We start from the raw sequence: 17,763 nt of genomic DNA, 5'->3' as shown, positions 1-17,763 counted from the left end.
GTGTGAGATAAAAGGACCTCCTAGATGAGTCTTTGACTCCATGAAGTCTTGTTTAATAATAATAATAATAATAATAAAACAAAAATCAACTTAAAAAACTTCCACATCCACTTCTCCAACATTCATGTCCTCAACATTCATGTTGAGGACATGAAAGTGGTACACATAAACATAAATTATGTGTACCACTACTTACAAATGCCTAAACCTGATCTATTTTTCCTAACACAAACCCAACTGGTAGCCATATCTGCTGTCCATCTCAACTTTCCAACCATATTCTTCATATTTCCTTCTGCCATAAGGATAGAACTTGCATTTTCAAATCTAATATCCCATGTCAGAGAATGCCAAACCTATCACTTCTTTTTTTTTATCTATTTATGGCAAGAAATCTAGTTTTATCTAGCTTTTCTTCAGTCCAAATATCCAATAATAAATTTCCATGGAGATTTCAACATTCACAACTCAAACTGGTTTGGCTTTCCTTCTATAATTTCACTGATCAAGCTGAAATAGAGAGAGAGAGAGAGAGAGAGAGAGAGAGATTTCCACTGGAACAAAGACTGTGGGCTCTCTTGGTAAGAGTTTTAATAATGCCATATTGTTGAGCAGGGTGGTGGTGAAAGCGTTTGTGGATGTATCTGCCTGTGTGCATGAGTTTTCTATATACCGTGAAGGAAAGTGTACCGTTGGGAAGGTGTCTAACTAAGATGTCTAGGAAGGGTAAGCAATTGTTCTTTTCCTTTTCCATCGTGAAAGGAAAAGAACAACTGCTTACCCTTCCTAGACACCTTAATTACACGCCTTCCCAACGGTACACTTTCCTTCACGGTATATAGAAAACCCACGCACACAGGCAGATACATCCACAAACGCTCCCACCACCACCCTGCTCAACAATATGGCATTATTAAAACTCTTACCAAGACAGCCCACAATCTTTGTTCCAGTGGAACCACCCTTACAACTGAGCTTGACCACATACACAACACTTTCCTCTCCAATGGCTACATCAGGTCCTCCCCATTCCCTGATTTTCTCTTCAAAAAGAGTTTAGAAATGCCGTCACCATACCCTACATCCGTGGCACATCTGAAAAATTAGCCAAGATTTTAAAAAAGTACAACCTACACACAGCATTTAAGCCCCACCACAAACTTGCTACCCTTATCCGTACTACAAAAGATCAGCTCCCTCCTCTCTCAGTGCCTGGAGTCTATAAAGTACCCTGTTCCTGTAAACTCGTGTACTTTGGACAGACAGGCAGATCAGCTACTATCCACCTGGAGAAACATAAGTCATACATCTGCAAGCATGACTATGGTCAGTCAGGCCTGGCTGACCATGTTTTGGATTCAACCCACAGGATCTCATGGGGAAAAACCACCATGCTTCACCACAGCAAATTCAAAAGAGAAAAACTATTCCTAGAATCAGCAGCAGCAGCAGTTCTCAGGAATCAACCAAATCTTAACAAATATGGTTGCATTAAGCTTCCTAAGATTTGGGAAACGCTTAATCACCAGAGGTCCCACTTTACATTCCAGGCCACCTACAACCGCCCTTAGAGGGTGCTCCACCTAGACAGGACTTTAGTGTCACCCACATGGTTGGGTTTAGTATTGTTTGTCATTTGTTTTTATGTTACATTAGTTTTTTTGTAATCCCTGAAGATGTCTCATTGACTGAGACGAAATACAGGAAGAATTAAATTCTGTTTTTAATGCTTTCTGAGTGCTGTATACAATCCATTAAGCCTCCAACATGATGTCTCCTCACAGCACTTAAGCCTCTATACACACAGAGAGAGAGAGAGAGAGATGTTGAAATATATGATTGTCTATCTAACCATCATAATACCAGATGATCCTCACAACTTACGCTTTACCGTATACTGTTCATGTTAGCTCTTCATTGGTAACTCAGACCAAAATGTCATCCAAGTTTGCTTTTCTACTGAAATTCTTTCACCCAGCCACTCTCAATCATGTATCCTTTAGCACTAAATGTATCAAATAACCTTCATAATTTCTACTTCTTTCATGTCTTGACTACTGTTTTTCCTCTTCTGACCAAGCATCTGAATAACAATAATTCTTACTGGAAGGACTGAATAAAAATGCTGAATGAATTACTGGATTTGAGTGAATAACAATAATTCTTACTGGAAGGAAGGCTTCACACTTCATTCCAGCCCAAACCCAGATTACAATCTAATCATCATTTTCCAAGTGTGCCAAACTTGCAATCGAATGCATTCCTTGGTTACTGTGGAGTAAGTATTAAAATTATTGTTTCCCCGTGTCTTGGAGAATTTCTCACATCTATTTAAGGTTGAGTTGGTTTTTAACAATAGATACTAATTTCAAAAAAAGTATCATGTTTATATTGCTATGATGAAATGTATTAATTTTATTTTGCAGGTAGTGTCCATAACATGATCTGCTAGAAGTGACTGTCCACAATTGTAATGGTGGTGATGGTGGGGGGGGGGGATATATTTTCTTATAGACAAGTGTTGGTAGATTATTATTATCATTATTATTAACATCTGACCACCATGGAGTCAGAGACTCATTGTTGGAGGATACACACGCTATTGCACACAATGCTCATCCAACCATGCTTTAAACTGATTCAACGTGTCTACATTCACAACACACTCAGGCAATGCATTCCACTCACCAACCACTCTCCATGTAAAGACTTGCTCATCACTCCTCCGCTCAGATCCTCCTTAATGAGTTTCCAGGGATGGCCTCGAGTTCTATTCCCCCCCCCCTCTCCCATTCTATGAAAAATCTCTTCCATGTCCACATGATAACAACCGCTGACTAGCTTATATGTCTCAATCATGTTCCCACTCCTCCTATTCATGAGGCTTTGCAATTTACATTCTCTCAATCTGTCCTTGTACTCCACATTATAAAGACTACAGATCATCTTTGTGAATCATCTCTGGACCTTTTCCAACATATCCTCATCACCATGAAAATCCAGTGACCAAATTGGTGCACAATAACCCATATGAGGCCTGATCAAGGCCTTATATAATGCCATCATAACCTCTTTATTTCTGCATGTCAGGATCTTCTGCATCACTGCCATTATCTGATCTGATGTCTTCACAACTTGTGCAATGTGGCCCTTGAATTCCAGGTCCTTGCCCACCATTACTCCTAGATCTCTCATCTCCTCTACTTCCATTAAAGTTTCCCACCAAGTGTATACTTTGCATCTCATTGATACTTACTAAATCTCAAAACGTTGCATTTGCAACATTGAACTGATAGTTCCACTTCATGCAATCTATGCAAGTCCTCTGGTAAGGCCATAACATCCACTTGACTCTGCATTGCTCTCCCCAATTTTGCATCATCTGCAAGCAACTGCATATCACTAGTTAAATCCATCCCAATATCATTAACATACAAATTGAACAACAATGGTCCCAAAACTGGGAAGGTACACCACTAGTGACCCTGCTCTTTTGGGATACTGCACCCCCCCCCCCATATACAACTTTCTGATACCTATCTGACAGCTTGTCACTGATCCAACTCAGAGGTCTGTTATCCAATTCCATCTGTTTCAATGTATTTAACAGCTTGTTGTGTTAAATAAGAAGCGGTCTATCAAAAGCTTTTGCAAAATCCAAGTACACCACTGTATATGCAATCCAGTCTGTCCATAAAAGGCCAACTTGCAGGTACAAGAAACTTTTTATACCTAGAAATGAAAGGGGAAAAAGCTGATCTTTAGAGTTGAACTAAAGACAGTCAGGTCTGGCAGATCCTTCCATAGGTATTATTCATGGAATCAAATGGGAAAAACTACTCTACTTTATGGAAACGATTATACACAAAATAAGAAATCTTTAATGGAATTTGAGCTGCTCTTGAAAACCTAAGTCCCCACACACTCTGTGTGTGTGAGAGAGAGTACTCTTGCTATGAACTTTTATGAACTATAAGTCTAACATTTCTACTTCCTTTATGTTGCTTGTGTCCTGTTACAATTTTACATTGCATCCCAACTTATTTTTCTGTGAAAATCTTGGAGTCATTAACTGTCACTTAATTTCATTCTGTGCTATGCTTCATTTCCATTGAACCATCAACATAAGCATTAGCTACTACTTAAGCTCTACATGTATGCTTAAAGCTAAGTGGTGATGATGAGTCCAGTAACTTCATGGAGAATTGGAAATAATGCTAATACCAACATAGTAAGTCAGTATAATAATAAAACAATACTTCATTTTGAAACTTGCAAGCAACCAAGATATTATTATTTGTCCATGTTTCCTAACTATCCAATAACCGAGATAAAAAGCCAAACGGCTATGTTTTCTGGCAAAGTTAATTAAATTAAGGGGATAAAAATCCCTTATTATTTTACAGCCAGTAGGGGAAACTCTGAGATCGAAAACTATGATCTAAGAGTTTCATGCCGAAGAACTATCGGCGAATCCAAGTGTAAGTGAACACCTGGTAGTACAACACCAAGGCAGCACGAAGCAAAGGTGGAGCAAGATCCTTCACTATCCTTGATATTTTCTCATAATGTAAAACACAGCTCCTAGGAGATGTAATACTGCCTTACATTATGAGGAGAGGTCACTACCTAGACTGGTTTCAGCCTTTTTTGAGGTCTCATCAGTGAGTAGGTAGACCTGGACGATATCAAAGGGATTTTTTTCCCCTTAATTTAATTAACTTCACCAGAAAAAATAGCCGCTTGGTTTTTTATCTTAGTTATAATATATGGGCACACCTTTCTGGCATTCATATAGTGAAGGTATGTAAGTTCTTTTCACTTAAACTTTGATATCATCCAGGTCTACCTACTCACTGATGAGACCTCAAGAAAGGTTGAAACCGGTCTGGGTAGTGACCTCTCCTCATAATGTAAGGCAGTATTACATCTCCTAGGAGCTGTGTTTTACATTATGAGAAAATATCCAGGATAGTGAGGGATCTTGCTCCACCTTTGCTTCGAGTTGCCTTGGTGTTGTACTACCAGGTATTCACTTATGCTTGGATTCGCCGATAGTTCTTCGGCATGAAACTCTTAGATCGTAGTTTTCAATCTCAGAGTTTCGCATACTGGTTGTAAAATAATAAGGGATTTTTATCCCCTTAATTTAATTTTATCCAATAACCGCTTATCCATCTTTTCTTCCATGGCGAAGTCTTCTGTTTTTCCCAGATATGATGGATCCCACTCCTTTGACAGCACACATATTATCCCAATCTCATGTCAGAATATTCTCCATACTTGCACATGCTGCTAATTTTTTCCCCTTTCTTGCCCTTACATCCATACTCACGAGCTTGCATATTGCATTGTCTTTTTTTCTTTCTGCTATGTTCAGGTTTAATGAAATGAAAACAGTATAATGAAAGAATTATACACAGGTATAATGATTCCAATATTTTATCCTTGTCAGAGATATTAACTAAAATATACAAGAATTGTAATCACACATACAAACCAAAAAATAAAAAATACAATAAATAATAATAATAATAATAATAAAATAAGTTCCAATATTTTATCCTTGTCAGAGATGTTATCTGGAATTCAATACAGCAACAGTAATAACACATGCAAAAAAACTACAACAAAAAAGAAATAGTAATAAAATAAGTGGAAGATGTGAGACTGGAAGGTTAAAGTTTTAGGAGGGAGCACTCTCTATGGAAGGTGGTAGGCAACCGGCCTATGATTACTTGGATTACTTTTTCCCAAATCTTGAAAAGTTTCACTGTATTTATTAAGATTTGGTTAGTTAGTTGTTGTTTTTTTTAATCTACTTGATTCCAAAAAAAAAAAAAAAAAAGTCTGCCATGTTTGTGTTAACTTCAGTGAAGAACAGTACTTTTTTGATTCAGTGCAGGGTTTCCAAGACATGATCAGCTAGACCTAACTAATCATAATCATGGTAACAGATATATTTCTTGTGTTCTACAAGACAGATGTTGGCAGATCACAATTTGTCCATATACAACAAGTTACAATAGCAAGAATCTTGGTAGAGACCACCTTGAGCTGAGAGGGGAGGGAGTTGATCTTTAGGAGATCTTTACCAATCTTATATCATATCCGTGATGGTGTCTCTGTGACAAAACAAAATACTGGAAACAATTAACCAGTATATAATTCTTTTATTATTATTATTATTATTATGTGACACCTCTAGGGAGCCACCTGCTCTATAACTCTCTGTCTCCACCACTCAATCCACTAACTGCAGTGAACTGCATCATCTACACCAACGTCATCTACCACCCACCACCACAGTATTTGATTGTATTTCCACAGACAATCACAAACATCCATGCCCATGGCGGGATTTGAACATGCAGCCTTTTGGGTGGAGAGCAGATACACTAACCACTTGGCTAGCCAGGATCAGATATGCAGGTGTACTTTTCATTTCATTAAACCTGAATGTGGGATTCAACCAGCATCTAAGCCTAAATACATGATTTCATTCTAATCAGTCAATAACAGCATATATATAATGATTCATCTCCTTTATATAAATAATTGGGGATTCACGAAGATAAAAACAATTATTAAATGAAAATTCCAAGCTTACGTCATAACTTTGGCCTCATCAATAAAATCATCCTCTGACATGGTACCTTCCTTCATCATTTTAACAGCTACATCTATGTGTCCCCTCCATTTTCCTTTTCTTACAACCTGTTGAATAATAATTTTATAAATGAAATAAGTTCATATATAAAACAGCTATGCAGGAATTTCAATATATGTTTAAATCCACAACCTTTGTTGCAAAGCAGATATACTACCCCTTGGCAACCCCTGGTCAGAAAGTTTGAATTTGCTTACATATTAACAGGCAATATCTTATCAAATTCAAATCATAAGTTTAATCATTTTATTGCTTTAAATCAGTAACTTGAAATTAACATTTTTCATTAATATGCCCTTATATTAATTACAGTAAAGTTAAGTTTGTAAAGTTACTACTCCTACAATTGCCATTAAAAGAATAGAAGAGCATCTATTTTTGTCTGCACCTGATAATCAAAAATTGCATTCATTTATAAGATGATCATTCAAAAAAGTTTTTATGTGTATTTCTTTCCTTTCTTTTTTTTTTTTTTTTACAAAAGGTTTCTTGTAATTCTACAAGAGAATAGAGAAATAAGAATAATAATGATGAATAATAATGATAAATAATAATCTCCCACGATGAATCTCTGACTCCATGCAGCTCAGATGTTAATAATAGGAGATTATTATTTATCATTATTATTCTTATTTCTCTATTCTCTTGCAGAATTACAAGAAACTGTTTGTAAACACATAAAAAACATTGAAAACACATAAAAACTTTTTTGAACAATCCTCTTATAAATGAATGGAATTTCTGATTATCAGGTGCAGAAAAAAAAAAAAAGATTTATAATAAATCAACTGAGAACATTTGTCAGCAGCCAAATTGGTTTGAAATCACTAATTCCCTTCTAATCACTGAAGTTAAGCAAACCTGAGCTAATTTAGCATTTGGGGATGACAATCTGGGAATAATGGGTGCTGCTGACAAAATAATTTCCATTTTAACTGATATGAGAATAGAGGGGTTGATGAATTGGAAGTACTTAGGATATTGCATAATTTCAATGCAAATATGGCTGTGGGATTAGATGGATATCAGCTAGTGTATTATAGAATGTACAAAGGAATTTTCATTGCCTCTGACAAGGCTGTGTAACTTAAGTTTCAGCTCTAGAAAAGCATAATGTAAGTAATCCTTCATACAATTACTCACTAAGTAATCCTTCATACAATTACTCACTAAGTAATCCTTCATACGATTACTTAGTTATTGAAGAATATGCTAAAAAGAGAGATAATGATATTATCATAAGCTAATTATTTTGATAATTTGATAATTATTTGTTGAAGATGAAGTTTAGGGGGACACATTGCAAAAGTGGCTAAATCAGCGCATCAAATCACTTGGTTACTGAAGAATACTTTGACGAGCAGAGACAAGCAAGTTATTGTTCCTCTGTATCGAGCCTTGATAAGACCCCATCTTGACTACTGTGCCCAGATTTGGGTGCCAGAGTTTCTTCTTGATGGGGAGGAGGTGGAGAGTATCAAGAGGCGAGTGACCAAGATGATGGCAGGTCAATGGAATGAATCTTATGAGAATAGGTTGAAGATTTGTGAGTTGCAGAAATTGGTTGATAGGCAGAAAAGTGGTGTATGATTGAGACATTCAAATTACTGAAGGGTTTCTATAAGATTAATTCAGAGGATATTTTTGAGAACAGGACTAGTGGTGGGAGGACTAGGGGGCCCATCCATGTAAACAGGGCAAGAGTGTGGTTAGCAAGAGTGTTAGAGCTAGGTTTTTTAGTTGGAGAGTGGTGAATGAGTGGAATAACCTGCCAGAGTCTGTTGTGGGTGCCATGACTGTGAATGAGTTCAGGGTGAAGTATAATAGATACTGCGTGAATGTTGAATAGTTGTTCTTGACATGATGTTAGGGTTTCCCTCGATGAGTCTAAGGACTCCTTCGAGTGGCCTGTAATAATAATAATAATAATAATAATTATTATTTTTATTTTTATTATCATTATCAAAGATAAGCCTCCTTCGATAATGGCCACATCTCGATAACTGTATACAGGTCTGGTCATCTGGATTTCTTAGGGAGGAGGAGGAAGTGGTGAAGAAATCAGAGGTGAGTGACCAAGATGGTGAGTGGTCTGGTGAATATTCCCTATGATGATAGACTGAGGGTTTGCAGGATGCAGAAGATGGTTAACAGGTGGAAAAGAGGGGATATAATAGAAAGAATTGTTATTCTTTTTTATTATTTCTTGGTTATTCCATGGAGTCAAAGATGCATTGTGGAGGGACCCAATCAATGTTCAAACAATACTTATCGTACCTCTCCCTGAACTCATTTACCAATAAGCACACATCATTACCTCCGGCAACCCATTCTACCTATTCGTCACCCTCCAAGCAAAAAATTTAGTTCTAACACTCTCGATAACCACATGCTTATATAATTTCCAAATATGATCCCTTGTTCTCTCCCTTCCTGCCATGTACTGGAAACGTCTGCAGTGCCAATCTTATAAAACCTCTTTAATAACTAATATGTTTCTTCTGCAGGATGATTTAAATAGTCTGACAGTATGGGCACAAGATAATGCATGCCAGTTCAATGTAAAAAGTTAAAGTTGTGCATTTTGGAATGAAAAGATAACAAGCTAGATACTACATTGATGGAATAAAATGATGAAGCCAAGGATTTTGGGGTGATGGTGGATAGGGAGTTGAAGTCCAGAAGACACAATGCAAAGGTGGTGAAGTAGCTCATAGGATCACTTGGTTATTGAAGAACACACTGACAAGCAGAGATAAGGAAGTTATCAATTCTCTTTATGAGGCCTTGATATTGCCAGATACAGATTATTGTGTTCAGCTCTGATCATCTGTAATTCTCACCTCTAGAGAAGATCTAGAGGTAAGTAACTAAGATGGTAAGTGGGCTGTGGAATGCTTCCTGTGAAGATAGACTGAGAGTTTGTGGTTGCAGAAGTTGGCTGATAGACAGAGAATAGGAGATGTGATAAAAATATTTAAGTTACTAAAAGGGTATTTGATTGTATTGATTTTTCACTTAGAAAGTAGTGAATGAGTTGGAATAGGTCGCCAGAGTCTGTTGTGAGTTAGTCAGTTGTCTTTGCCAGTCAGTCAATGTGTGCAAGGAGAGGTACAATGAATATTGTGTGATAGTGTGGATCTCCCATGATGAGAATTCAGACTCTGTAGAGGTTTTGTGCAATAATAATATTAATAATAATAATAATTCTGATTAAACTTCATACAGTATTTGACCAGAGAGAGAGATATATGTATTCAAGAAGCTAATACTTACTCCAAATTGTCCACTTCCCAGTTCTTCCATCAAAGTGAGCTCTGTGGGATCGATCTCCCACTTATCTAGGAAAAATGACAGAAAAACATATTAAAATAAAATTCAATTAAATGATATGCGTCTTTTCATAATTTTTACTTCTCAGTAATAGAATAGCAATATACATCAGTAATCTGCTATATTATCTGTAGACTGGTACATATCCTTCTTTCTTTTCTTCTTGCTCCTTCCCCTCAATGCTATTAGAGTATTTGAGGGCTAAGGGTGAATCTTTTCTATTTTACTATTTCTTTTCATCTTATGCAGTGGAAATCTGCCTTCTCTCTCTCCCAGGTATTTGCTTCACCTAGAGGCAAAGACAGGAGAGAAGATAGGTACCACCTGTCCTTAATTACCTTGGCCTGGTTGGCTCAGTGGTTAGTGTATCCAATCTCCAGCAAAAGGCTGTGGGTCCGAATCCTGACATGGGCATGGATGTTTGTGATTGTCTTTAATTACCTTGGCCTGGTTGGCTCAGTGGTTAGTGTATCCAATCTCCAGCAAAAGGCTGTGGGTCCGAATCCTGACATGGGCATGGATGTTTGTGATTGTCTGTGAAAATACTAGTGTTGGTTGTGGTGGGCAGTAGATGGCGTTGGTATAGATGATGTGGTTTGCTGTAGTGGGTGGATTGGGTGGTGGAAATGGAGAGTTGTAGAGTAGATGCCCTCCCTCGATGAATCTTTGGACTCTTTGGAGGTATCACATAATAATAATAATACTATACCCACTATTAGATATGAAGAAAACCTTACAGAATGCCATGCTGGCTCAGTTGTTGCCCAGACAAACAAGGATCACATCATCTTTTGGAGACACCAGGAGAGATGATGAAAAATGTGCTACTGGTAACAATGGCCCTTCCATGAATACATAGATCTTTAAACATGAATTTATTTCATCTGAGAAATAGACTTATGATCAGAACATGGATTGTTAGATCATTATATCAATGTGGTCAACTCAAGATTCTGCACAAGAATTAGCACACAGTGAATGGTCCATCATTGGTATATGTGAGACAACATGGCCAGAACCTGGAGAATTAGCAACAGAGGAAGGAATTCTTTCTTTACTCCAGAAGGAGTTGCCTTTTTTATTCAAAAGAATATTAAGCACTGTGTCATAGACTTTAAACCTGTGAATGGTAAATTTGCAGTAGTAAGATTAAAGGGCAAACCACCAAATATATCTATTATACAAAGAAACGCACCAGCAATCTCATATGATGATCAGGAAATGGATTACTTTTATGACCAAATCAATAACCTGATTTATGAAACACCTAAGAAAGACTTTCTAATAGTACAAGGGGATTGGAATTCAAAAACTGGGATAGATATAGGAAGGAATTTTCTCCCCTTTGTTGGCCATTTTGGATTAGGAGAAACAAATGATGGATATGAAACTGATAGCATTTGTTTTGCAGAATGATCTCAATAACTAACACAATTTTCCTACATAAAAGGTCACAAAAATGGACCTGGATATCCTCAGATGGAAGAACTCAGAATCTAATTGATTATATACTTATAAAAACTAAATATAAAACCTATATAAACTCGGCAAGAACTAGATCTTTCCCAAGTGCTGACATCAAATCAACAAAGAATTATTTAAAACAAATCTTGCTTTTGGCTCTTTCTGAAATCCCTGTAGAATCCTAGGAAGAAAATTCAGTATTAATAAACTTTGTATTACCCAAGAAATATTATAGCTTTGTGATCAGCAGAAATGATTATGACCAATTCAGCACATTGGGAACAAAATTAACAGTATAATTATCTGAATATAGAGATTAAAAAGTAGGTAAAGTTTGTAAAAAAATAAATGGTTATCCAAAGAATGCAAAGATATTGAGAATAATCTTCATAAGAATAATCATACAACAGCATTCCAAATTAAGAAATTAACAAAGCCTTTTGTTTGTAAGAGCTAGATAACTGAGGATGAGAATGGAACAAATATTACTGATCATGAAAAAATACTGAAGAAATGGTATGGTTATTCAACTAAACTGTTGATTCAAGTAAAGTGTGATGATAGCTTGGACCAATAAAATTTAGAGGAAATTGTCCCAATGATAACAGTGATTAACCTATACTTAGAGAAGAAGTAGAAAGAGCTATCTTAAGATCAAAATCAAGAAAAACATCAGGAATTGACAATATTCCTGACAGAAATAATTAAAAAAAGGGAGAGAACCTATTTTTAGTGCACTGCACAAAATTTTCCAGCTGATGCGAAACACTGAGATCTGGCCAAAAAGATGGGCACACAGTTATCCTCATTATTATTATTATTATCAACAGACCTCCATGGAGTCAAGAGAGTCATCATACCTCAACTTAAATGCAATTTCACTGTCCCTGCACTCAGCACACTCTCAGGCAATGCATTCCAATTACCCACCACTCTTCATGCAAAAAATTTACCCTTCATCCCACCTTATACAGTTTCCAGGGATGGCCTCTCTCTCTCTCTCTCCAGAAATTCTATAAAAAATCTCATCCACACATTGGTAATTACCTCTTACCAACTTATACATTTCGATCATGTCTCCCCCCCTCTTCCTTCTGTCCACTAGGCTCTGTAATTTGCATTCTCTCAATCTGTTCTTATATTCTACATTCCAGAGACCAGAAACCAACTTAATTATCTCTGGACCCTCTCCAACATCTCATCATCATTTTGAAAACCAAGCAACCAAATCTGTGTATGGTAATCCATATGAAGCCTGATCAAAGTCTTGTACAATGGAATCAAAAATCCTTCTACATATCAGTGTTCTCTGCATCATTCCCATAATCCACTGCATTGTCCACCAAAATTCAAGTCCTTCATCACCTCTAAAATATCCCCACCAATCCTATACTCTGCATCTCATCTTTGCTTCCCAAATTTTAAAACCTTACACTTTGCAACATTAAAGTGACATCCCCCCCCCACCACCACCATCACCACCACACACACACACACACACTTGCCCATTCAGACAGTCTATTTAGGTCCTCTTGAAAAGCTACATCTGCTCTACTTCTCATAACTCTCTCTCCAACTTTGCATCATCTGCAAACAACCATTTAAGCCCTTTCCAATGTCATTTACATATAAATTAAACAACAATGGTTCCAAAATGGACCCCTGGGACATGGTACTAGTAACTTTCCTCTTCTGGGATATCATTCCCCCATACACAACTTGTTGATACCTATCAGCAGTCAATCTCCAATGCACTAATCTACTATCAAAACCCCATCTGTTCCCATTTTTGAGAAACTATTAGTTTTCTCATGTGGCAATCTGTTGAAAGCCTTTGAAAATCTAAATATACTACGCTATATGCACCCCCTTTGTCCAATGTATTCATCACCTTGTTATAATAAATAAGCAGATTTCTAAAACACGATCTTCCTTTAACTAACCCATGCTGTCCATTAAAGAGAATTCTACTGCTGTCCACCCCACCCCCCCATACAATTGCTTCTCCAACACTTTAACCAAAACTCCAGACAAGCAGATTGGCCTAGAATTTAAAGCCTTAGTCTTATCACCTCCTTTATGAAGCAGAACAATTTTGCCATCTTTCCATTCTTTTGGGACCTGGGCTAATCTAAGACTCGTGTTAAAAATGTACGTTAAAGCTGTTGTTAACTCCCTGAAACATTCCCTCAAGACATGCAGTGATATACCATCAAGTCCCATGGCCTTGTTGATATCAAATTTACTCAATTCCTCATATACCTTCTGTTCACTCACCATTAGTGGTTCCTCTCGACCATTCCCACTGCTCTCAAGTTTTACATTATATTACAATCACAAGGATGGAATACTTTAATGAACTGCTCATTTAACACCTCTACTATATACTCCTTAGTGTATATTGTTCTCCTAATATCATCATCCCATAATCATTCTTTCTTCTACTGGCCACATATTGAAAAACCTCCCTAGGATTTCTTTTAGCATCATTTGCTAACTGCTGCTCATACTGAACTTTTGCTACCCTAAGTGAGTCACCTTCCTTGCTTGCTCATTGTACTCCTCATGTAACTGATTATCTCCACTCATCTTGTGTTGCCTCCACAATGCTTTTATTCTTCCAGATTCACAATTCATCTCTTCAGCCATCCATTTTACACCTACCTTATTTAATCTCCTGACCTTTGGACTACACTCAGTCATTGCCTCTGTCAGATAATTCCTGAGTAGAGAGCAAGCAGTACTGATTTCTTTCCCATGCAATTCCTCATTCCATGATATTACTGCAAGCAGCCTTCTGAGTTTGCTATAATCACCTGCCTTATAGCTCCACATATAAATCTTTCTCACAAAAGTTCTGATATGGGTGGTCACCATTCAAGTGATCACTTCATGGTCACTTTCACCAACTGGAGGTTGATGTGACACTTCATTTACAATAGTTCAGGCGCAAACTTGTTTGCTTATACTTGGATAAAGGATTAAACCAAGTATATAATTTCTTGGTATCTTTAATTTATAGTATAACCAAGTGGAAAAACTTCTGTAATCTAGAGTAGAAGATATAAAGCAAAGAGTACTCATCATTAGCAGCAGTGCAAGGAATATAATAAGACAAATGCCAGGAAGGACAAGTGTAGTGAGGAAAGAGAAAAAGGATTGGCTAAGGCAGCAAGAAAAAATCCTAAGGAATTCTACAGTTACGTGACTAGCAAAATAAAGGATGAATATGGAAGACTGATTTTAGTTGATAGAGCTGGAATGCGCTACGATGGTGGTCTGAAAATTTCTCAGCCTCGACTATAGATTGCAACACTATCAGCAAGTTTTTTTTTCTAAACTGGTCGTCTGTCATAAGCATCTATGTGAAATTGCAAATCATTCAATCGAGTAGTTTGTTTTATACATCAGTCTGAAGCAAAAGTGTTGTCTGTATCCCTTGAAATGGATAAAATTGAGTATCGTGTAGTTATAAAATTCTTTGTAAAAGAAGGTTTAATGCCAAAAGAAATTCATTTGAAGTTCATATAAGTTTATGGGTGCTCATCTCTTTCATTTTCGACAATCAAGAATTGGGCTGCCAAGGTTTAAACGTGGCCGTACTAGCCTTGAAGATGAACCAAGTGAAGGACGTCCAAAAAGTGTAACAACACCAGAAATCATTGATCAAATGCACAATATAGTATTGGATGACTGGCAAGTCAAAGTGTGTGAAATTACTGGGACTATAGGCATTTCAAAAGAACATATAGGATATATTTTGCATGAAGAATTGCAAATGAAAAAGCTTTGTGCAAGATGGGTACTGCACTTGCTCACAGCAGATCAAAAACACACTCGCATGAAAATCTCTGAAGTGCTTGGAGCGTTTTAACAAGAATAAAACTGATTTTGTGCATCGATTATTACTATGGATTACACCAGAATCCAAAAGCAGTGAAAACAGTGGACAGAAGCCAGGTGTTCAGCACCAAAGAAGACAAACTTAGTTCCATCAGCAAGAAAGGTCATGGCATGGGTGTTTTGTAATGCTAAAAGCATTTTGTTTGTTAATTATCTTGAAAAGGGTAAAACAATAACCAGGGAATATTATTCCAATCTTTTAACCAGACTAGATGAAAAAATTCGTGAGAAAAGACTCAGTTTGCAAAAGAAAAAAATCATCTTTCATCAGGACAATGCACCTGCCCACAAAGGCAATATTCATATTGACCTGTCAGTGTGATAAATTATGATAAACAACGTGAATGTCGTGTCGTGTGGATAGCTCCTGAACAGATAAGTGATATTTTGAGTAAAAATTGATGAATTTGCATAGTATTTACATAGTATTGTTTACTTTTAGTATTTTAGCAAGTCTGGGTGATTTTTGTGTGTCTTTTGAGTATTTTAATAGTAAATTGACAGATACGATTATCTGTGCACGTGGCTTCCATAAAGAGGAATACAAAGATGGTGTCCAGGTCGCCATATTTGTCTAAAAATCTTAACTTAAAGGATTTGATTCAGTGTACTGTTTGCAAAATGTATGCATTGAGGAGAGCGGTTGGAGTCTGGTTAAACAACGATAGTGGAGTGAATGTGTGCAAAAAGTGTAAAGAATGTGAGGATTTAAAGAGTGCTTCAAGTCGTGTAAGTGATATCGTTGATGAAAGTGAGAATCTAGATAACAGTGATATTCGAGGTATGAATGGTGATATTTGCGAGGTAGTACCTGACAGCTGTGAGAGTGGCATTGAAAGTGAGAATGAAGGTAAACATACAAAACGATTGAATGAATCATCGGAGAATAAAAATGATGACACTGATGCGATGAGTGAGATTGCTTTATTATGTGGAGCGATACATAAGGTAAATCGGCAGCGAGCATTGGCAAAAATGTTTACCAAGCGTACCGACTAATAATCGGCAAAAGTATGATAGAAAAAATAAGGGTATGATAGTGAGTGTAAACAAAATGAAAGAGCATGTGTTGTATGGAGATTCCTTAGCAAGAGGTGTGTTAGTTGAGAGTTTAACAAAATCATGCCAACCCGGTGCGAACGTTAAGAATGTAAGCGAGTCAATTAGAATGAAAGCAGCGGGTGAAAGAATTGATAGTAGTGGCAGGTACAAATGATTTGAAAGGAAACAAAAAGGCTATGAGTGAGGATGTGAAGGAATTGCTTGAGGTAGCAAAAGAGAAGAGTGAGAGAGTTAGGTTGGTGAGACTGTTGCCGTGGTATGACAGTGAAGAGTATAGAAGGAGGGCCATAATTGCTAATGACTTTATGCATGAATTATGTTTGATGAGTGGTGTGGAATTTGTGGATGTGTGGAATGAGTTCGATGGGCGAAAGGATTTATATAAAATGGATGGCTTACATTTGAATGGATTTGGTGTATGGAGACTTGAAAAGGTGTTGTCGAGTGTAGTGGAAGTGAATGTGCAGAATCAGGGAAACTAGAGTTATTAAGGGGGGAGGAAGTAGATATGCAGATTTTAGGGAGACAGTTGAGTATGTGAATGTGTGTAAGATGCCCAAGCGAGTAGGAAAGACCACGAATCAAAATGAGATAGTTAGTATAAGGCATCAAAATAGGGATGGGACAAATCGGCTTCTGCAATTCATGTATACAAATGCCAGAAGTATTAGGAACAAGAAGGAAAAATTTTTGGCCTTGGTTGGCACTTTCAGACCACAGGTTATTGGCATTAGTGAAACATGGCTGACAGAAGATGACACAGTTAGTGGAATTGAATGTGAGGGGTATGGTGTGCTCAGGAGTGACAGGGAGAATAAAATGGGGGGGGGGGAGGAGTGTTATTGATGATAGCTGATGAGCTACAGCCAAGAAGAAGAATAGAAGTGGAACTGCAGGATAGAGAAAAGAGCACATTTGAGGCTATTTGGTGTGAGATTGAAACTAGCAGAACTAAATATACAGTTGGGTGCTGCTATAGACCAGGTGATGGAATAAATGGTGGAGATAGTATGCATAAGCAAATAGAAGAAATGAGTGGAAGGAGGGTAATTATTATGGGAGATTTCAATTATGGTAACATTGATTGGAAGGAGGAGAAGACATGTGGATGGAAGGAATTGGATTTTCTGCGGTTATTACGGGATAACTATCTGTGACAGCATGTAATGGAAAATACTAGGGGTCAGAGAGTGCTTGACCTGGTAATTGCATCTGAGAATTTGGCTGTAATGAATATGACCACGTTGCCACCAATTGGTGAGAGTGATCATAGGGTCTTAACTTGGGAGGTGGCTAAAGGTGTGGAATTTACAATTAAAACCGGGTACATT

General features: G+C 37.2%; 1 protein-coding gene across 1 annotated transcript in view; it reads right to left on the bottom strand.

Annotated features, from left to right (window-relative positions):
* Positions 1–17,763, bottom strand: part of LOC150105783 (tyrosine-protein kinase Btk-like) — a 173,239-nt gene that overhangs the window by 71,877 nt on the left and 83,599 nt on the right. Inside the window, exons 8-9 of the mRNA XM_090393586.1 lie at positions 9,947–10,011; positions 6,611–6,717 (exon numbers count right to left, since the gene is read on the bottom strand). Of these exons, the coding sequence (XP_090249712.1) occupies positions 6,611–6,717; positions 9,947–10,011 (172 nt within the window). The remainder of the gene's footprint in view (positions 1–6,610; positions 6,718–9,946; positions 10,012–17,763) is intronic.

Source organism: Typopeltis vanoorti, chromosome 6 (genome assembly GCF_054136105.1).
Source record: "Typopeltis vanoorti isolate ZY-2024b chromosome 6, IOZ_Tvanoo_1.0, whole genome shotgun sequence".
NCBI lineage: Eukaryota > Metazoa > Arthropoda > Arachnida > Uropygi > Thelyphonidae > Typopeltis > Typopeltis vanoorti.
Note: the sequence above shows the minus strand (reverse complement) of the source record. Positions and strands in the feature narration are given on the sequence as shown.